Source organism: Cucurbita pepo, chromosome 9, assembly GCF_057944985.1.
Source record: "Cucurbita pepo subsp. pepo isolate OVF chromosome 9, ASM5794498v1, whole genome shotgun sequence".
Lineage (NCBI taxonomy): Eukaryota > Viridiplantae > Streptophyta > Magnoliopsida > Cucurbitales > Cucurbitaceae > Cucurbita > Cucurbita pepo.
In genome coordinates this window covers 1390972-1412252 of record NC_141806.1, presented here as the reverse complement: position 1 = coordinate 1412252, position 21281 = coordinate 1390972, and the positions used below count along the sequence as shown (strand labels likewise).

General features: G+C 38.8%; 4 protein-coding genes across 6 annotated transcripts; 1 reads left to right on the top strand and 3 right to left on the bottom strand.

Moving 5' to 3' along the window:
* Nucleotides 1-595: 595 nt before the first annotated feature.
* Nucleotides 596-4567, top strand: LOC111801840 (protein CLAVATA3 INSENSITIVE RECEPTOR KINASE 5). Of its 2 annotated transcripts, none has more exons than XM_023686026.2 (11): nt 596-1078; nt 1157-1286; nt 1356-1427; nt 2237-2380; nt 2466-2537; nt 2638-2673; nt 2760-2854; nt 2939-3088; nt 3158-3499; nt 3571-3950; nt 4042-4567. In XM_023686026.2, the coding sequence occupies exons 1-11, from the start codon at nt 943-945 to the stop codon at nt 4360-4362; spliced, it is 1878 nt and encodes a 625-aa protein (XP_023541794.2). In that variant the 5' UTR covers nt 596-942; the 3' UTR covers nt 4363-4567. The 2 variants fall into 2 exon arrangements, with proteins under 2 accessions (XP_023541794.2, XP_023541793.2); XM_023686025.2 differs by having other exon boundaries at nt 597-1078; nt 2614-2673.
* A 396-nt stretch (nt 4568-4963) lies between these two features.
* LOC111801843 (F-box/FBD/LRR-repeat protein At1g13570) lies at nt 4964-7102 on the bottom strand. Its single transcript, XM_023686030.2, has 4 exons — nt 6923-7102; nt 5762-6585; nt 5477-5635; nt 4964-5351 (listed from the first exon to the last, which is right to left on the bottom strand). Exons 2-4 carry the CDS (start codon nt 6563-6565, stop codon nt 5064-5066), a joined length of 1251 nt encoding a protein of 416 aa, XP_023541798.1. The 5' UTR covers nt 6566-6585; nt 6923-7102; the 3' UTR covers nt 4964-5063.
* An 824-nt stretch (nt 7103-7926) lies between these two features.
* LOC111802358 (inorganic pyrophosphatase TTM2) lies at nt 7927-14336 on the bottom strand. Its single transcript, XM_023686689.2, has 13 exons — nt 14209-14336; nt 13991-14115; nt 12881-13249; nt 12149-12263; nt 11740-11935; nt 11555-11668; nt 11269-11442; nt 10336-10530; nt 10007-10129; nt 9817-9938; nt 8895-9009; nt 8501-8773; nt 7927-8411 (listed from the first exon to the last, which is right to left on the bottom strand). The coding sequence occupies exons 3-13, from the start codon at nt 13215-13217 to the stop codon at nt 8190-8192; spliced, it is 1986 nt and encodes a 661-aa protein (XP_023542457.1). The 5' UTR covers nt 13218-13249; nt 13991-14115; nt 14209-14336; the 3' UTR covers nt 7927-8189.
* Nucleotides 14337-16248: 1912 nt separating this feature from the next.
* LOC111801336 (peroxidase 11) lies at nt 16249-21264 on the bottom strand. 2 transcript variants are annotated; one of them, XM_087127201.1, is made up of 7 exons: nt 21015-21264; nt 19919-19972; nt 19675-19813; nt 19452-19544; nt 17998-18189; nt 17478-17643; nt 16249-16809 (listed from the first exon to the last, which is right to left on the bottom strand). In XM_087127201.1, exons 3-7 carry the CDS (start codon nt 19753-19755, stop codon nt 16376-16378), a joined length of 966 nt encoding a protein of 321 aa, XP_086983327.1. In that variant the 5' UTR covers nt 19756-19813; nt 19919-19972; nt 21015-21264; the 3' UTR covers nt 16249-16375. The 2 variants fall into 2 exon arrangements, with proteins under 2 accessions (XP_086983327.1, XP_023541061.2); XM_023685293.2 differs by lacking the exon at nt 19919-19972 and having other exon boundaries at nt 19452-19813.
* Between the last annotated feature and the right edge of the window lie 17 nt (nt 21265-21281).

Genomic DNA, 21281 nt, shown 5'->3' with positions numbered 1-21281 from the left:
GATGGACTCGAGCTATTACAACTACCGAGAGTGTTTGTTGTCTTTGTAGAGCCATAATACGATCTTTAGTCTCTAAATTTTTTTCTTTTGTCGAGAGTTTTTGTTTAGTATGACACGAAATTGTAAAGAGGTTAGAATAACTCAAAAAGAGAGGGAAAATTAGAGATCGAGCGCGTTTGTAGGCACATGTAGAGCAACAATATGCTCCTTTATCTCTTAATCTTCTTCTCATATCAAATTTTTTTTACTCTTGACACAAAATCGTGAAGATGTCCGGATAACTCGAAAGGAGAGTCGAGACTAGTTATTAAGAACGTTATTAAGATGAACTCAGAAGCCTAAATAGATGGATTCAAGTAGGAATATGTTCGATTCTTTGAAATTGAAAGATAATTTATAGTCATATAGCTTCAGATACGAGATACTCGTATGTTTGAATTCGACATCAAATCGTGGGTATGAAAAATAAAATCTCGATGACCCACCTACCACATTCACATCAAGAGAGTTTAAAGATATTATCAAAACCCGAGAATTTCCCGAACACAACTCGCTTTAAACTCATGCATGATTGAAGGGATTTTGTTTTGAAAGTATCTCCAAATTGGTTAACCTTAGCCTTTACCTTTTCCATATGCTTTTCTCCACTTTTCTGAGCCACTGGCCGGCACGTTGGCTCCTCTTTTCACCACCAAAAACCACTAATTTCTCTCTCCCTCGCTCACCCTCACATCAAAGCTTTGAACAAGTGAGCATTCCTGGTTCAATATGGCAACCATGTGAGGCTCAACTGCTAGCATTCTTTTCCCAAAACACATATAAAAGAAGAAAGAATAAAACAAACACACCAACATACCAACAAATCAGCTCAAAGTTGGTGGCGTTGAGCGTTTCAGATCATCTTCTACCTGCTCTCCACTCGCTTTCTTCATAAAAACAGAGATGGGTTTTGATTTTCAACATCATTTAAGGATGATTCTAATGGGAATTAGAACAGAGCTTCCCCTGTTCTTCTTGTTTTGCTTATGGTGTTCTTCTGTAAATGGATTGCTTACTGCAAAAGGTGTCAACTTTGAAGGTATTGTTCATGGAGGTGTTCTTATTTGGTCGTGGATGAGTTCATATTGATCTAAAGGTCGGTTTTTTACCCTTTTAGTGCAAGCCCTGATGGCGATCAAAGCTGCTCTGAAAGACCCACATTCTGTTCTTAATTGGGATGAAAACGCCGTGGATCCATGTAGCTGGAGCATGATTACTTGTTCTTCAGAGAAATTCGTCATTAGCTTGTAAGAACAAAACTTGAAAGGATTCATACGATTGTTAATATGAATATGTTTGATTGTAATTCACTGCAGAGGAGCTCCTAGTCAGAACTTGTCGGGTAGCCTGTCGCCGAGCATTGGAAACTTGACCAATCTTCAGTCTGTGTGAGTAGTCTTCTTCTTCTTCAATCACTAATGGAGAACAAAACATTCCATGTGAGATTCCACCACGTCCGTTGGAGAGTGGAACGAAGCATTCTTTACAAGGGTGTGGAAACTTCTTCCTAGCAGACACGTTTAAAAAACCGTGAGGCTAACGGTGATACGGCCAATGCAGACAATATCTACCAGAATTAGGCTTGAGCTGTTACAAATGGTATCAGAGCTAAACACTGGGCAGTGTGTCAGCTAGGACGCTAGACCTCTAAAACTATGAGGCTAACGGTGATACGTAACGGGTCAAAGCGGACAATATCTGCTAGTGGTGGGCTTAGGCTGATATAAATGGTATCAGAGCTAAACACCGGGCGGTGTGTCTGCGAGGACGCTAGGCCCCTAAGGAGGTGGATTGTAAGATTCCACATCGGTTGGAAAAGGGAACGAAACATTCCTTACAAGGGTGTGGAAACCTCTCCCTAGCATACACGTTTTAAAAAACCGTGAGGCTGACGGCGATACGTAGCGAGCCAAAACGGACGATATCTGCTAGCGATGGGCTTGGGCTGTTACAAATGGTCGGAGCTAGACACCAGGTAGTGTGCTAGCGAAGACGCTGATCCCCAAGGGAGGTGGATTGTGAGATCGCACATCATTTGGAAAGGGGAACGAAACATTCCTTATAAAGGTGTGGAAACCTCTCCCTAGCAGACGCGTTTTAAAAAACTGAGGTTGATGACGATATATAACGAGCCAAAGCGGACAATATCGGCTAGTAGTGGTTTCGGCTCGCTTCTTTACAAGTTTTTTTTTTACAGGCTTCTACAGGACAACAATATATCAGGAACAATCCCAATGGAGCTTGGGAACATACCAAGTCTTGACACTCTTGATCTTTCAAGCAATGGCTTCCATGGAGAAATCCCCATTTCTCTTTCAAATCTCAAGAGTTTGCAGTATCTGTAAGTTTCTTCAAGAGAGACTAACTTTGTTTGTGTAATTAATGAATCAATTAGCTGACAGATTAATGTTTTTGTTTGAGATTAGGAGGTTAAACAACAACAGTCTTTCTGGGGCCATTCCCTCATCGTTAGCCAATATGACTCAGCTGGCATTGCTGTAAGTGCTTTTTCTTCCAAGCTTTCAGATAAACACTTCAAATTTGAACCATCATTCATGGCGTTGATTGATACAGAGACCTGTCTTTTAACAATCTCAGTGGCCCATTGCCCAGATTGCAAGCCAAAACCTACAAGTAAGTTACTGCTTAACTCGAATTCCTTCTGGTTTATTCGAGCTTTTTCGATTTAGATGATTGATTCTAGTGTTGAATTTACGAAGCCTTGTTGGGAATTCGTTCATTTGCTCATATGGGTCGGAGCTTAGCTGCAACGGAACAGCTCCACCGCTCTTATTTGCAGTCAATACGCCTCAAAGTAATCAAATTTTTTTGACAGAACTTTAGCTCTTTGGTATTAGATATAAACACTCATCCTTTCTTTTTCCTGTTTATGATCAAGATCCACAGCCTTTAGGGCGATCCAAGGGCCACAAATTAGCCTTAGCTTTTGGCTCAAGCCTTGGATGTGTTGTTCTGCTAACTATTGGGTTTGGCTTCCTCATTTGGTGGAGGCAACGACACAACCAGCAGATATTCTTCGATGTAAATGGTCAGTCATCACATGATCTTATTGATTCAGTAATCGTTCATTATTAACAGAAGTTCATTGAAGTTACAGACCAAAGATTTGAAGAAGTGTGCCTTGGGAACCTAAGGATTTTCCAGTTCAGAGAGCTACAAGCTGCTACAAACAACTTCAGCAGCAAAAACTTGGTGGGAAAAGGTGGGTTTGGGAATGTATACAAAGGGTACCTTCAAGATGGTACAGTTATAGCTGTGAAGAGACTAAAAGATGGAAATGCCATGAGAGGAGACGTACAATTTCATACTGAAGTTGAGATGATCAGCCTAGCTGTGCACCGGAACCTCCTCCGTCTCTACGGGTTCTGCATGACAACCACGGAGCGACTGCTGGTTTACCCCTATATGTCGAACGGCAGTGTTGCATCCCGTCTCAAAGGTACGACATGGAATGACGAAACATTAAGGATATATTTGTTTCGAAAGCTACTGATGTTTCTCCATTAACAGCAAAGCCAGCTCTGGATTGGAGTACAAGGAAAGGAATAGCGTTGGGTGCAGCTAGAGGCTTACTGTATTTGCATGAGCAGTGTGATCCTAAGATCATACACAGAGACGTCAAGGCTGCAAATATATTGCTTGATGATTACTGCGAGGCTGTGGTTGGAGATTTTGGACTGGCAAAGCTGTTGGATCACAGAGATTCACATGTGACAACTGCCGTACGAGGAACGGTTGGTCATATAGCTCCCGAGTATCTCTCGACGGGTCAATCCTCTGAGAAAACTGATGTCTTTGGATTTGGAATCCTTCTTCTTGAGTTGATCACTGGTCAGAGAGCTCTTGAATTTGGAAAAGCTGCAAATCAGAAAGGAGCCATGCTTGATTGGGTTAGTCAACAATAGTGACTGAAATAACATGCTGTATTCTTACATGAAACATGTCAAACATCAACAAAATGATTTTTCCCTGTGATTGCAGGTAAAGAAAATTCACCAAGAAAAGAAGCTGGAAATACTAGTTGACAAGGATCTAAGGAACAATTATGACCCGATCGAGCTCGAAGAAATGGTTCAAGTAGCTCTCTTATGTACACAGTATCTTCCAACCACCAGACCTAAGATGTCTGAAGTGGTTAGAATGCTTGAAGGGGATGGACTTGCCGAAAAATGGGAAGCTTCTCAGAGAGCAGAAGCAAACAGGATCAGAGTCAACGAGTTCTCCTCTTCCGAGCGATATTCTGATCTTACAGATGACTCTTCCTTGCTTGTACAAGCCATGGAGCTTTCTGGACCAAGATGATGATTATACAGTTTTTCCCCCCCTTTTTCCTATACAAAGAATCCCAGAGTGTATTTTCCTACAGAATTAGACATATTATCAAAGTGAATCTATCATATGTCAGCCTCATGTTGAGGCTTCGGTGTTGGTGTGAGATAACTCATAACTGTACAGTCCAAGTTCTCGTGCTCGTAGTAGTAAAACTGGATTGAATTTTGTTCCTGCAGATTTCTGGTAATCCAATCTTTAATCACAAAACCCCGCCTGATCTGTACTCAATGATTCCGATACCGTTATCGAAATCTCTTTGGTTTAGCAATAAAATTCATCAAACAAATAGAAGCAATTAAAAAAGTTCGCTCAGTAACTATTCTTGCACGTTCAAGGGTTATTCTGAGGCCATTTGCAAGAAAAGAACTGACTAAAATTATTCAAAGGGTATCTCAACTAACCTAGTGAGGAAGTAAGGGCATGTCATTGAACATGCTTCAATACAGAGCTGATAATGATGTTTCTTAAAGAACTCTTGCAGCTGACAAGATAAAGTGACAAGAGAAGAAATTTCAGAGATGATATAACAGAAAGGGGCCATACCGTTCGTGCTTGATTTCACAACAAATGCTAGCAATAAAAGCTTCTATAAAGCTATCTATTTAATAAAAAAAAAAAAGTATACAAAAGCAGGTATTAAACGGAAAAGGAACGTTATAGCACGTCTATTCTTAAATGAATAAAATTTCTGCTTCAGATGAAGCCCTCCTAAATTTCAACAATTCAATCAACATATTCAATCGTCGGTCCGTAACATAGACACATGGTCTGATACTCATTGTTTCAAGAACTAGAGAATTTCTAAGCAAATATTTAATAAATTCCATCTCATGTGGTACACCAGACATATCTGTCATTTTCACAACTTTAAGGTTACCAAATGTACAGTTCCAAGGACATTCATTCTCCCAAAAGTCCAAGTCAGGTGCTTCTGAAGCAGCCACAGAGTTTGAGGAGCCCTGTTTGAAAGCAATAAGTAGAAAATGATCTCACCATTCATAAGTTAATTAAAACATAACTTAAACATTCACACAGATTCAAGAATAGAACCGCACAGAGAAATACGAGGAACAAAATCAATTACCGAAATTTGAAGCTCCTCCAAATTCGGAGAGCTGGTAATCAAGCGAAGCACAACGAGTATTTCATTCATATCTTCAAAACTGACTTGGTGCAGTTCAATACTCCTTAAATAGATATACGACACCGGTAGAGCTCTTGCGCTATTACCTATACTCAGATACTTCGGGTGGGGGGGGGGGGGGGAATATGAGAATCACATTAAATTTCTAAAACTGACCATTAAAAATAAAGCTCTGCAACAGAAGCAAGGATCATCCAATGAGTAAATAGATTTAAACTATCATACCTTGGTGAAATAAATATGCCCTGTAAGTTTCTCAAGATAAGGCACCCCACCAAGAAATTTCTCAAAATTGCAATCAGAAATATCGCCAAAGGGCTCAGTATCATCATTCATATATAACGCAACCGAAATTGCAACCAAGAGTGGTGTGTTTTGAAGATATATGTCTCTGAACTCGCCTTCAAGATAGAGGTACTTGAGATTTGGAGCAAAGATATTAAGCACTAGACTATCGAAGTACGACAGCGCCAGACTCTCCAAGAGCGGACAATTAGAAATAAGACTTTCGATGTCTTCAGGTGCAATTAGAACTTGATGAAGTTTTAGGCTCTTCAAACATAAGAATCCCCTAAAAGTAGGAGGAGGATCCAATTCACAACGATACAGCTCCAATAGGGTCAATTTGGAACAGTTAAAAAGACAAGAATGCACCCGAAACCACTCGCCATCTCCCAATTCAATAATCAATTCCCTGACGCCCTTCCTTGAAAGGAAAAGCATCCACTGATCTAAATCTGGAGTATTCTGTAAGTAGGTAGCAGAAAGATGGAACTTATGAATTGGACCTTCGTGAAGAAAAAGAACATGAGTGATAAAGTATATAAGGTCTTCATACATTCCATCGTTGGACATGGCAACACAATCATCATCAAACACAAGTTGAGTTAGAGTGGTCCATTTGTATCTCCATCTCCTAGATAAAATACTTGTTCTTATGGCATCTCTAATCGGTAACCTAGTGAGAATGCATTCTATAATGCTCTGAGGCAGATCGCTCAAATGATCCACCTCCAAAATGTCACCCATTTATAAATTTCGCTTTCAATCTGCAATTGAGGCAAAACACGATGAGGAACAGAAACAACACAATTATCACATCCGGGCATTTCATACAGTAAACGAAAAACAGGGAAATCGAAATCAAAATCAAGAAACAAAACCAAAGATTTTCTATAAACCATACACGAATGACAGAACCAATCCATAAAGTAAGAAACAATTCGAGAAAGGGTAGATTGAAGCTGGGTCTTCTAAGCCAAAAGGTAAACAATCAAAATGAGCATGTTACTTTCGAGATCAGATCAAAAAATGCAGATTCGATAACCATGAAACTGACGGCTACAATTCATATAACCCATCAGCGAGTAAAGGATCAAAACAAACCCGACAAGAGAGAGGAGGCGGAAAATGGCCTGGCGGTGCTCCGCAGCTCGCCGTTCGAGAGGGATCGGAGAAAGGACGGCGTAAAGAGACGACTGGAGAAAATCGAAAACATACGCAAAAGATTTCTTCAAAGGGAGTGGGCAGTGGCGGGCAGGGGTTTCTGTTGAGTGAAAGGGACTCTGTTCGGTGTAAGTTGCAACTCAAAATTCAACATTTTTTTATTTTCCTAATTAAATTATTTAATGTTTTATTAATCTTTAATATTAAAATATATTATATGCAATTTACATTTTCAACGGCACATATATATATATATATATATATATATATATATATATATTTTTGTCATAAATAATTTTCATTTTCAATATAATTTTTATTAAACGTGTAAAACAATCGCCCCATATCCAATAATATATCATTACAAAAAATATAAATATAAATACGTAACAGTCCAAGCCCATGGTCAACCTTACGTATTTAAAACGCGTCTACTAAAGAAGAGATTTCCACACCCTTATAAGAAATGCTTGTCTTCTCCAACCAATATAGGATCTCACAATCCACCTCTTGAGGGTCTAACATCCTCACTAGTATGAGGGTCTAACATCCTCACTAGTACACCACCCCGGGTCTAACATCCTCACTAGTATGAGGGTCTAACATCCTCACTAGTACACCACCCCGTATATCCACCTCTTGAGGGTCTAACATCCTCACTAGTATGAGGGTCTAACATCCTCACTAGTACACCACCCCGTATCTAGCTCTGATACCATTTGTAACAGCTCAAGCCCACCACTAACAGATATTATCCACTCTGGTCCGTTACATATCGTCGTTAATCTCAACGTGTAAAATGCATCTACTAGGGAGAGGTTTCCACAGCCTTTATAAAGAATAGTTCGTTGCCCTTGCCCTCTCCAACCAATGTGAGTTCTCACAAAATATGAACACAACTGAGCGTTAAGACATATCGACCGAATGATTTAGACGGGGTGGAATCACAAAGGAAAAGTTAAAGGTAGAGCATAACTTTGAATTCTAAAAGATAAAAATGTAGTTGAGACGTCTACCTATTACTGAAATGAATGTAGTTTATTACACCCTTCTCAAATAGAACTCAATGAGAACTGCCTCCAGTCTCAATCATTTGAATCAATCCATCGTCTTTCCCGCGTTGAAGGGTGAACGCTGCAACACAATTTGTGGAAACCCAACCACAGGATAATCATAAAAACATGAAAAGCTTCTAATAATCTCTGAATCAGTTACGACTTAAGCTCTTGTACAAGAAAATTCCTACACCTCCCACAGCTACAGTCAACAAGAGAGGAAGTCTTAGCGGCTCGGGATCAGGTAATATGGTTTTCTTCTTTGTTCTTACTTGACGGGATCGTTCCCCCGCGCTATCACGTTCCCGAAGAAGATTGCTAAGGCAATCTAATTGGTGCATAACTTGTCGTTGCCCCCTCACGATTCCTGATATCTAATCACAGATCGACAAGTCGGGGAAAGTCGTAAACATATATCTAATGGACAGGAATTGGAGAATGATAGCTGAGCTTAGCTATTTACCTCATCCATTAAAGGAGAATCCTTGGCCAACTGGGAGAAGGATGAAGAATTGGGTATAATGGAACCAGTCAAGGAGCCATTACCCAATCCAGAGACGAAACAAGAAGTCGGTACAGAACCGTTGCATGTTTCCGCTTGGAGATTCAGGTTGTGGTGGCTTGGAGAATTCGTCTTGAAGCTTAACTTTGAATTCAACTCCTCGATTCGAGTTGTAAACTCGTCCATTCGATCATTGAGTGATGAAATTTGTTCAGAAAGCTGAGTAATGGCTCCCTGTGCAATGGTTTAAAGAAATTAAAGTAAGACAAATTTGGAACTTTGGACAGATAATATGGATATCATGAGTATTCATCAGCAAGCCAAACAACACGGGGTATCGTGAACGTGGATCTACCTGGTTCGCAACCATTGCCGAAGACTCCGTGTTGCTGTCGACAAATCTTTGGTTGTTGGAAGCATATCCAGTCAGCTTTTTCTCCCTTTGGGTTGTATATGACTGAGATATGCCACTGCTCAATAGAAGTTTTGGCGAATTAGACATAGCAGTAAACATTTTTATGGATGGAGATTTGTTCTGATTGTGAACAAGTACTGATAGCTCAAAATGGTTCCTTATGTTTCTACATGAAAATAATCTACGACTCCGAATCACCATCGGTCTTAAGCGTTCAAAAGCATTGAACGTGGATCCAAGTCCACCGCTAGCAGATGTTGTCCTCTTTGGGCTTTCCCTTTCGGGCTTCCCCTCAAGGTTTTTAAAACGCATCTGCTAGGGAGAGGTTTCCACACCCTCAAAAGCATTGAACGTGAAGCTTAAGATTGTGTAACAGCCCAAGTCCACCGTTAGCAGATGTTGTCCTCTTTGGGCTTTCCCTTTCGGGCTTCCCCCCAAGGTTTTTAAAACGCGTCTGCTAGGGAGAGGTTTCCACACCCTTATAAAGAATGTTTCGTTCTCCTCCCACATTGATTGGAGAAGGGAACGAGTGCCAGTGAAAACGCTAGGCCCCATGCATTTATTTTCTTAGACTTAGATTAGAATAGGATGTTCTTAATTTAAATGTTTATTTACTTCATTTAGTATTTCGTTGTGTCGTTTTAAATATGTTTTCGAACACGTAAGTCTATGGCAGTATTTTGAGATGAAATTTATGTCTAACGAAGAAGTTTAAACGTTTATTTCCACATAGAAATGATTATGCTATGATGACGGCAGCGACTCTAGGTAAGTAGAAATCTAGGGTCATGTTAGAAAGTCGTGTCTGAGCCTTATGCCTGAAATGGCTTATAAAACACTTGAACCACAAAAAACGTCTAACCTTTTGAGATTTCTATTTCTCAAGGAAACTCGATCAGCGGAGGCTCTAGAGAGTGCTTCTATGGGGCTTGAAACTAGATCCTCGTCAAGACTGAGTTTAGACTTCAAATCATCTGGCAAGGCCTGTAGAATGATATGATCATGCCAAAGAATTGAATGCAAATAAATTAGATTGTAAGAAGATTTCATACCATGACTTCATTTACAAGCTTCTCCAGTTGAATCTGTTCAATGTAGGTACGAGGAATGTAGGAACCATCCAAGCCGAGCTGCTCCGCTACATGTTTTACGACTAGCCGATCCTTACCTTGTACCTATTTCACCAGACGTGAAAGGTTCGATATAAAATTTGCATACTACTCAGCAAATGGAGTGGGAAAAGGGAAGAATCAGATAATCATCAACAAGCAGAATGCTAGATTATTGAGAAGAACAAGAACAAAAAGGTATAGAGCTATATGGCCAACTGGAATGAATATCAAGTATATATCACAACGAAATAACAATACCGTTCGAGTACCTGAACGTTCTGGCGATTTAATTGTTCCAGCCAATCAATTTTGACACACACTCTGTGATCTGAGAACACATGGCTCTTTCTTTTAAGAATTGTTGCTATTGTGTATCCTAAGGCCATCAGCCCACCAAGAAGGCGCACACTGACCTCGAAAGTTATTCTCGGCGATATGATAAATGGATTGTCGGTAACCCATTCCTGTAACGTTCAATAAATGTTGTGTTCAGTTCTCATCAAAACAGAATACATGAGATTGAAATGACACAAGGTTCTGATCTATGGGTTTGCATATTTTACATTAACGACATCTAAACTATCTAGTTCGAGCACAGACAAGTCTACAGAACATCAATCATTGGACCCGAGCAGCATTAATTCACAGGCTTGGATGACAATCCCCGTAGATTTCATAATCAGCAAATCATAAATGCAATATAGAATCCAACAAAATTAAAGAAGATCAATGCAACATAGTTTCTCCTACAGCACCCTGATACATAGTTTCTCCTAGAGCATCCAATCAACTAATGTACCACAGATCGCTTTATGAACAAGAAGTATACTAAAGAGCTTCATGCATACGTAAAAATTCAGTCCGGACTGTATCAGGTAAACAGATGAAACAAAACGTTCTCTAAACTCATACACTTCGAAAATTAAAGTCGACTCCTGATACGGATATTAGCAAACCACTTTGGAGTGATGATAAGTAACTAGATAAAACCTAGAGTGCAAGCACCAGCTAATTAGATTAGCCATGTTAGAAAATTATGACACGAGCTAAGCACCATATACAACTTATTTTTTACGCATAAAAAGAGCAGAGGACTAGGAAAGTAATCCGAAAAGTTCGGCAACGTGGATGATGAAGATGCGACAATAAGTGTAGAACACTAAGATAAAGTCAAGAACACATGAGAGTACTCAGCTGACAACCTCAAACATGAGACTGTATTTTCCTTCTTTGTTGCGCATCCTTAGATATGATTGACAAGACTCGGGATCTTCACCTGGTGGCAACAGATATATGTCGTACGTCTGCTCTAAATGTTCTGTATGATCTTCAGATAAGACAGCCTTGATTTGATCCACTGTTATCTTTCTTGCTGACTACAAAGACAGTGCAAACAGGTTGTCAATGTAGAAAAAGACCCCAAGCAAAACGACATTTCGGTGATTCTCGTTACTAGTACCTAAAAAACTTAAGGGCCAAAAGAATAACCTTCAATATGTAAGTGGGACTTTGAAATCCTGTAAAGGGATTGAATTTGTTGATGATTTTTATATGCGCAGTTTCAAGATCCGGTTCGATAAAAGCCTTGTACATTGGATACACCTGCAGGAAAAATAGTTTACTTGAGAACTCTGAAGTTACTATAACAAAATGCTAAGCAGGAGAGAACAAACTGTTTCAGAAATTTGATGAATAATTTCTTCTGGTTCTTGGCCAGCACGTTGGATGTCACGTAACACCCGTTTCACAAGGTCAAAGTGAACTCCACCTCTAACAGAGACTCGAAGGTCCAACAGGGGCCGCAATCTTTCATTTAACGCATAAATTCCCTCGATGATCACAATCCTTGAGCTTGGAGCCTCAACTGTCCTGTAACGAAAGCAAAGGAGAACAAAATATTGTAAACGTGAGCCAGATTTTTTCTTTTTCCGAATTCTATCCTTTCATGAACGAACACGTAAGATATAACTACAAAGCCAACGATCAAATTCTTCACAAGTTCAAACGGGACCCTTTTGCCACTTAACTTATGCTACGTTTAATACTTAATAGTAAGCTGGTATATTGAAAAGATTAACCAACCTGTATCCAATTCTGGAACTAGATTTGAAATCATAAATAGGGACCTGAACTTCCTTCCCTGCTTTTAGATCTTGGACATTCTGGAGCAAGGTGTCGTAGTCAGTTAAGCGTGGATCTGTAATAAAACGTCAAGGAAACCGGTTAACGTTTTAACCATACATCCCAAATTAAACTTTCCAGCCCGTTTTGACCGATGAACAAGTAAATTTCTACAAATAATGTCAAACAGCTGTGAATTTCAACTTGGGAGTATTGTCACAAGATAATCACCACTCATATTATCCAAGCATTATGTAATCTTAGACACCACTCCATTACAACTTGCTAGAATAATTAATTTTGGAAAGCAAAAAGCCCTTGCTACAATAAACTCTAACATGTATATCTTACACCAAAGATATTACCAGTTCTAGTCTCATTCCAAAATCACCAAAACTAATTGTTTCCACTCTACAAGGATTCTATTCTAGGTGACGTTCTCATATCATAATCATGAAGTCGCACAAAATAGCTTCCGTTTTACGGGAATGATTTCTCCGTAATGCATTTCAAACAGAATTCAATAACCTATGCCCAATTCAATCAGTTGGCTAAGAAAACTAACATATATCTCGACAACGTTGACTAAACACTTGATGAACTTGTTAAGAATCAAGAGTTACTTAGAACAGCATTAATGAGGCATCTGCAGGATAGTTCACAAAAAACTGAAGAAACTGAAGGTGATTTTACCATCAAAGTTGCCATCTACAATTCGACTTGCATCATTATAATCATCCATTGATATGATAGCAATACTGGGCATGAAGTTCATTATCTTTTCTGTGAAAACTGTTTTTCCAGCCCCAGAAGGACCAGCTAAACCAACCAATATAATTCCTTCATTCTTCTGTGCTAGCAGTTGGCAGGCACGAATGACTATGAAGAACCCTTTCTCAAATGACAAAGGATCTTGGATTGAAACAATTTCATAGCGATCCGAATCCTTTCTCTTAACCAATCTCACTTGATCTTTCAATAGACCTGCCCGTTTCTGATGAGATTCAGAACCAGAATGATCTTGAGCCATTAAACTGAGCTGCTACTTTCCTCACAAAAATGCTGCAAGATAAACAGATCTGTGAATGAACAATGATAGAATCAAACAGAATTGCAACAACAACCTATGAAATCAATCAATTATTAGTAGAAAACTGCTACATATTGATCTATGCGTATCAGATTTATGCAATAACAATGCAAGTTAAATGAACTAAGAGGGTACAATATGCTCAACTTCAAAATGACATTCCAGGACTCAATTACATTTTGCAACCACAGAACAATGATTGAGGCGAAATTCAGACAAATCTAACAAAACTTCCAAGAAAATAAACGAAGAAGCTAAATACATTCAAAGGAAACAGAGCAATCAAGTAAAATCCAACCAAACACCTTATAAAATCACAATTAAACAACACTAACAAAAACCCCCCTTCGAAATGACAAAAATACGACGAACAAATGACAATAAGAATCACCCAGAAAGCAAATTAACAAAAAAAAACCACAAAAAATCGAGCACCCCAGAATAAAATATTCAGAGAAGAAAGCGAGACCAATCACAGTGGCTCTGCTTTAACTAACAACCACCCATTTGACTACGACAGAATGTACACAAGTAACGGACTGGACAAAAGATGAAAGAAAAAGATAGAAAACGATTGGAAAACGAATCAACATCCATGAATCACGACAATGAAGATATCAATTCCGGAATTTACTAAAAGAAAGAGAGAGAGAGAGAGAGAAGATGAGATTGAAGCCAAAACCCCTTATGGCATTTGATTCGAAAGCACTCACCGATTGAGAGGGAGTTTTGTGATCACAATGGGTCACAAATGAGCACAGCCGCAGCTTAGATGGCTGCCCATTTCCATCATTGTAAGGTCGGTTATATAATGATTCCCTTTGCCTCTGGTTTCTTCCTACACAAAGAAGCAGCTAAAATTTATGGAATTTATATATTTATTAATATATATCTATATATATCTATATATATATATATATATTCTGCTTACTTTCTCCTTTATTTGAGTTTTGGGAAGTGCGAAATCCAGAGAATCTGCAGACGCTCTTAAATGAAAATCGAGACAAGGACTTCAGAGAAGAGGAAAACTGGGAGAAATGGTATTTCTTTTTTAATTTATATATATATTTTTTTAGAATTTATTTTCATATTTTGAGTAATTTCTTCCATTATTAATTTTAAAATTCACAAAAAAAAATTTCATAATTAATTAGTACAATTTTTATAAAAATATAGAGAGAAAAAAATTTTAAAAAAAAATAAATTATAATTTAATGAAAATCTGATTCTAAATCTGAATTGTTACATATTTATTGATTCATCGTTCATCTTTTTTGTACAGGTTAATGGCTGAAATCTCCGGCCCTAACTACGTAATTGAAATATTTGTAAAAAATAAAGGTAATATTATGACATAAATTTTTTAATAAATGGCAAAATTCTCGAGCATCATTATAACCCCGTCAATTATATCTATACGGTAATATTAACTTTAGAAAGAAAAAATATAAATTTTTAAATAATTGGCAGAACTCTCGAGCATCATTATAATCCCGTCAATTGTATATATAGGGTAATATTACATCTTTCGAAAGAATAAAAATATAAATTTTTAAATAAATTGTAGAATTCTCGAGCATCATTATAACTCCGTCAATTATATAAATATAGGGTAATATTACAATTTTTGAAAGAAAAAATATAACTTTTTAAATAAATTGCAGAATTCCCCAGCATCATTATAACCCCTTCAATTATATATAGGGTAATATTAGAATATAAATTTTTAAATAAATAGCATAATTCTCGAGCATCATTATAACCCCGTCAATTATATATATATATATATATATATTAGGAAAAAAGTATAATTAGGGTTTAGGGTATGCAATATATTCCTTTTATGCATTTTCAAAATTAATTTAGAAACAAAAAAAAATGTATTTAAATCATATGCTACCAAATATGGGAATTTTTTTGTTCATTAGAAATGGATTCCTTTTAAGATTCTTTTCTTGCCATAATTAGGGGAAGAAACACCTAAAATTGAATTAATAGAATGATATTATTATGTATTTTTTAAATTAATTTTTTAATTATTTAGATATCTCGAGCCCTGTGCTCTTAATGTCGAGCTAGAACGAGAGTTATGATGAGATCTGCGAATCATATCAAATTGTCATATCACCTGATCTCATATTGGTTGGAGAGAGAATAAAGCATTCCTTATGTGTGAAAACTTCTCTCTAGTAGACGCGTTTTAAAACTGTGAGATTGTCAACGATACGTAACGGGTCAAAGCGGACAATGTCTACTAGTAGCGGGCTTGGAGGGTTACAAATGGTAGCATAGCTAGTCACTGGACGATGCGTGCATTGATCGGAGTAGGGCTAGACCACGGACTTGGACTATTACAAATGGTATCAGAGTCAGTCATTGAACGATGTGATGTATTGGTCGGAGCAGGGCTAGACCCTCTCCAAAGTAGACGCATTTTAAAACCGTGAGACTGACGAAGATTGGTCAGAGTAGGGCTAGACCTCTCCATAGTAGACGCATTTTAAAACCGTGAGACTGACGAAGATTGGTCAGAGTAGGGCTAGACCCTCTCCAAAGAAGACGCATTTTAAAACCGTGAGACTAACGAAGATTGGTCGGAGTAGGGCTAGACCCTCTCCAGAATAGACACATTTTAAAACTGTGAGATTGACGAAGATTGGTCGGAGTAGGGCTAGACCCTCTCCGTAGTAGACGCACTTTAAAATCGTGAGACTGACGAAAATTGGTCAGAGTAGGGCTAAACCCTAAACTTGGACAGTTACAAGTGGTATAAGTGTCAGTCACCAGATGATGCGATGCGCTGATTGAAGTAAGGCTAGACCCTCTCCATAATAGGTGCGACTAACAAAGATTGGTCAGAGTAGGACTAGACTTTCTCTATAGCAGACACGTTTTAAAACCACGAGGCTAATGGAGATACGTAACTTCAAACTTTCCGAACATTTCATTATTCAAATCCAAGAATACAAAGATTTCTAAACTCCAAGAAACAAACCCAGAATTTCATACAATGTAAAGAACAGATAGCAATGTTAAAGAACAGATAGCAATGTTAAAGAACAGATAGCAATTTCTTCATAGGAACACAAAAAATGATATCAAGTGTTGATAAACCTGCAGTTTGTTCTAACTTCCCCAGTGAAATAGCTATCAGAGTTAGTGATATTCCCCAACTTCACCATGGAATCAGAGAATTGCTGAAAGAAAGCAAGTGGTTCAGCAGCATATTTCTTCACCAGTGCTCTTGTTTCCATGCCAAGAAGGCTTGAATACAGTTCCTGGTCTGAGTTCATAAGCCCTTCTCCTCTCATCAGCATATGGAAATAGGAGTTGTCAAACACCTCTGGTGTCACATTGTCCATTGCTGTTATGTTGTTCTCTGCAGCTTTCCCAACTGGAGGGCAGATAGATCTCAACTTGTCTAGATACGACTTCGAGATCGGGTTGTTACCGTCGTTGGAAGTTACTTCAAAATCCCCGTAAATCCTCTCTCTGAAATTCTCGCACCTCGCCATCCCGATCGTGTGCGCTCCTGAACGTGTTTAACATGGTATCAGAATATGACGAGAACTTTCTCGTGTTTTTACCACTTACACTTTCAAAATAATGTCCGGTTAGTCTCTATACTTCAAAAAGACTATAATAAGTCACGAAGTTTGAGTTCCGTGTCTACATTGTCTCTACTGATAATTCCTTAAGTTTAATGTTCGAGTCTACCTAAAAGTGGCTATTTGTGAGATCCCACATCAATTGGAGAGAGGAACGAATGCCCGCGAAAACGCTGGGCCACGAAAGGGGTGGATTGTGAGATCCCAGATCGATTGGAGAAACGAACGAGTGCCAACAAGGACTCTAGGCCTCGGGGGGTGGATTGTGAGATCTCCCGTCGCTTGGGGAGGAGAATGAAACATTCTTTATAAGGGTGTGAAAACCTCTCCCTAGAAAACGCGTTTTAAAAACCTTGAGGGGAAGTCTGACAAAGACAATATACTAGCGGTGGTGGGCTTGGGCCATTACACTATTATTCACGAAACTGAATGTTCAAGGATTTATTCGAAAGCTTTTCGAGGTACAACGAGTACATAAACACAACCTCGAAAGCTTTATCGAGAAGCTAAACACACAGAACCTCGAAAACTCGAGAACGAAACTTATGATTTAACCTCAGGGTTCCCAAATCAAATTGTAACACTACAATACCTGATAGAGCTACCATGTCAGTGACAGAGAGACCCTGATAAAGAAACTTGGAGATGATACTCAGAAGCCCCTCATTGGCAGAGGGAAGATTTGTGTCTGCTAGTTCATAACCCGCAGTTGTGGAATCCATTCTTCCTAGAGGAACCTCCCAGTAAGGACCGCCCACCTGAAAAACAAGACATTCCAACATTTTCACACTCGTTAATTGTTTCTATAACCGCCCAAGCCCAAGCCCACCGCTAGCCGATATTGTCTTTTTTGGGCTTTCCCATCAAAACTTTTAAAACGCGTCTGCTAGGGAGAAGTTTTCACACCCTTATAAAGAATGTTTCGTTCTCCTCTTGGGAAAGGGAACGAGTGCCAGTGAGGACGTTGGGCCCTGAAGGGGGTGGATTATGAGATCCCTCATCGGTTGGAAGCATTCTTTAGCAGACGGGTTTTAAAGGAAAAGCTGAAAGAAGACAATATCAGCTAGCGGAGGGCTTGAACAGTTACATAGAGAATTTGAGCTAATAGTTACCAGAATGACTGCATCCCTGGCTGCAATAGTGAGTATGTCTGCACAAGAAACAATCCCTGGACATTCAGATTCAAGGCTGTTCTTTATCCTGTCAATGATTCTAAAGCCTTTCAAGGAGTGAATGTTGGTGGAAGCCTTTTTCTCTCCCTGCAACGTTATCGTGTCGTCCAGCAGAACCGACCCGTCACACCCCTATTTCAAATTCTAACAATTAGTTTGATTTGCACAACTATCTTGATTAAAAGCCAAGTTGGTTACTGTGACGGTCCAAGTCCACCGCTAGTAAATATTGTCCGCTTTGGCTTATTACATATCGTCATCAGCTTCACGGTTTTAAAACATGTCTGCTTGGGAGATATTTCCACACCCTTTGAAGGAAGGTTTCATTCCCCTCTCCAACCAACGAGGGATCTCACAATCGACCTCCCTTGGGGGCCTACTGTCCTTGCTGGCACATCGCCCTGTGTCTGGCTCTAATACCATTTGTAACCGCCCAAACCCACTGCTAGCAAATATTATCCGCTTTGACCCGTTACGTATCGCCATTAGCCTCACAGTTTTAAAACGCATTTGCTAGGGAGAGGTTTCCACACCCTTATAAGGAATGTTTCGTTCCCCTGTCCAACTGACGTGGGATCTCACAATCCACCCCCTTGGGGGCCCAACGTCCTCATTGGCACACTGCCCAGTGTTTAGCTTTGATACCATTTGTAACAGCCCAAGCCCACCACTTATAAGGAATGTTTTGTTCCCTCTCTAACCGACGTGGGATCTCACAATCCACCCCCCTTGGGGTCCCAACGTCCTCATTGGCACACCGCTAAGTGTTTAGCTCTAATACCATTTGTAACAGCCCAAACCCATCACTAGCAGATATGGTCCTCTTTAAACTTTCCCTTCAAGGTTTTAAAACGGGTTTACTAGGGAGAGGTTTCCACACCCTTATAACGAATGTTTTGTTTCCCTCTCCAACCGATGTGGGAGCCCAACATCCTTGCTGGCACACCGCCCCGTTCTATCTCTAATACCATTTATAACAGCCCAAGCTCACCCTCTGGCAAATATCGTCCGCTTTGGCCCGTTACCATCAGCCTCACAGTTTTAAAACGCGTCTACTAGCGAGAGGTTTCCACACCCTTATAAGGAATGCTTCATTCCCCTCTCCAACCAATGTAAGATCACACCGTTACTTACCAGGGCAGAGTCCTTCAGTAACGTTTACGTAATCGTTCTTTACTTATCCTTTACCATCAGCAAGAAACATTTCTAATATCATACATAAACAACAAAATCAAGTCTCTTATTTCCTTTTTCAGTGCTTCAAAAACGAAACAAAAACATTATCAAACACGCCCGGATCGAAGTAGCTAAGTTTTACTCAAGAGTTGATCAAAACATGATGAGCATCATAAAGATGAAAGCAATACAAAAGTGAATAGAAAGAGGAGAAGAACCTGAACAAAGCAGTCATGGAAGTGCAAGCGGACAACAAAAGCTGCATTGCGTGGGTCAGAAAGCACTGCACACTCCATCTCTTTCCTCACAACCTGCAACACAGTGGGACAAGTTTTGGCATAGTAATCCAACGTCAAGCTGTGGCTCACAGACAAGAAACCACAAAGCCCCATCAGCCCATAAACAAGGCAAGGGGAGAGATTTGAGATACCCATCTTTTACCACTAATTTCTTCAATGCCCATGCATCAAGCTTTTTAAAGGCACCACTTTCAGTTTTGGCTGCTTTCTTGCAGGGCTCCATTATGGACAGTTCTTGAGGTCAAGAGTGGATGCAACTAATATTGGTCTGGTTGTTGGGTCTTCCCAAACGAAACCCAAAAAAGAACAGGGAGAAAGGACAGACAGAGTGTTAAGGTAAAGGTAAGCTAGAACAAACAGTTGTTCGGTCATAATATATGTCTTACCTAGCTAAACAAGGCTCGTTCTTTCTCGGACGATCCTGTAAAAAGGACGGCCTGCTGTATCTCAAAGAGGTAGAAAAATTCATCAATAGTTCGAAATTTTAAATTTCTAGAACAGGCGTAAGCGTGGGGATTTAGAGTTCATAGCTGAACAAGAAAACATCAAATAAATGAATCAAAAATCAAACAACACCTTGGAATGAATTATAGCATTGAATTTTTCTCCAATGCTTTAGAGTTGTTGAGAAAAATATTACGTTTCAAATTTTTAAAAGATTTTTATAATAACTTCAGTGGACTTTATTATCGTTTTTGCTTAAAATATATTTTGATTTCAACCGTTTTCTTTTGTTTTCATTTTTTTTTTAACTCTTACCTTTTGAAATTTAATTTTAAAATGTTATAAAAACTTTAATAAATATAATATTTTTGGTAATATACTCAATTTATTTTTATTAAATTAAACTTTGTATAACAATATATTATAAATTATATGATACTACAAAATAATAGTTATATAAAATTTATAACTAAAAAAATATGCTCATAAATAAATAAATAAATAAATTAATTAATAATAGTGCACATTCAACTTAATTCTATACATATATTATAGAACACATATTAAACAATTATTTAAATTTAAATTAATTTTCTAAATATACTATCAAGCTAGATTACCTATTATGTGTACCAATCTTATTCACATCAATGCTAAAATTTATTAAAACCACGTGATTTTTAAATTTTGGGAACAAAAAATTACTTATTTTACTTTCCGATAACGTACAACCTTATACTGTCTCTGTGAGAAGGGCGGTGGAAAAAAAATGGCATGATTGTACATTTTTTCAACCTTTTTCTTATGTGTCTAATTGATTATGCTCGTAGTGTCATTTTGAACTTGAAAACGATTGAAAGTTAAGTTCTTATGCCCTCATGCTCGAGATTTATCGGGTCTAATGTGAACTATGAAAATTTGAATGTCTAACACGAAGTATTAATTAAAACAAAGATTGGGTATCAATTATTTTGAATTAAAAGTAAAATCAAACGTTAAATTAACTTCCCCTAATGACTCACTCACAGGCATGCGTACCATTGTTTGAGATTCGTAGGGGCATTATTTTGCAGTCCGCAAAATTCTGGTTTCCACGTCCGATGGGAAAAGGCCCAATAATCCGTGGAAAAGTAGGCCCAGTCGCCGCCGCCGCCGCCGCCGCCCGCACTCCGACATCCAGACGACTGCTCTGGATCTCAACTACGAAGCCTCCGTTGCCACCATAGCTTCCAAGCCTCTCTCTTAATACAACACACTCCCATGTCGTCCCTTAGACCAGCCGAACAATTTCAGTTTCAGATACCC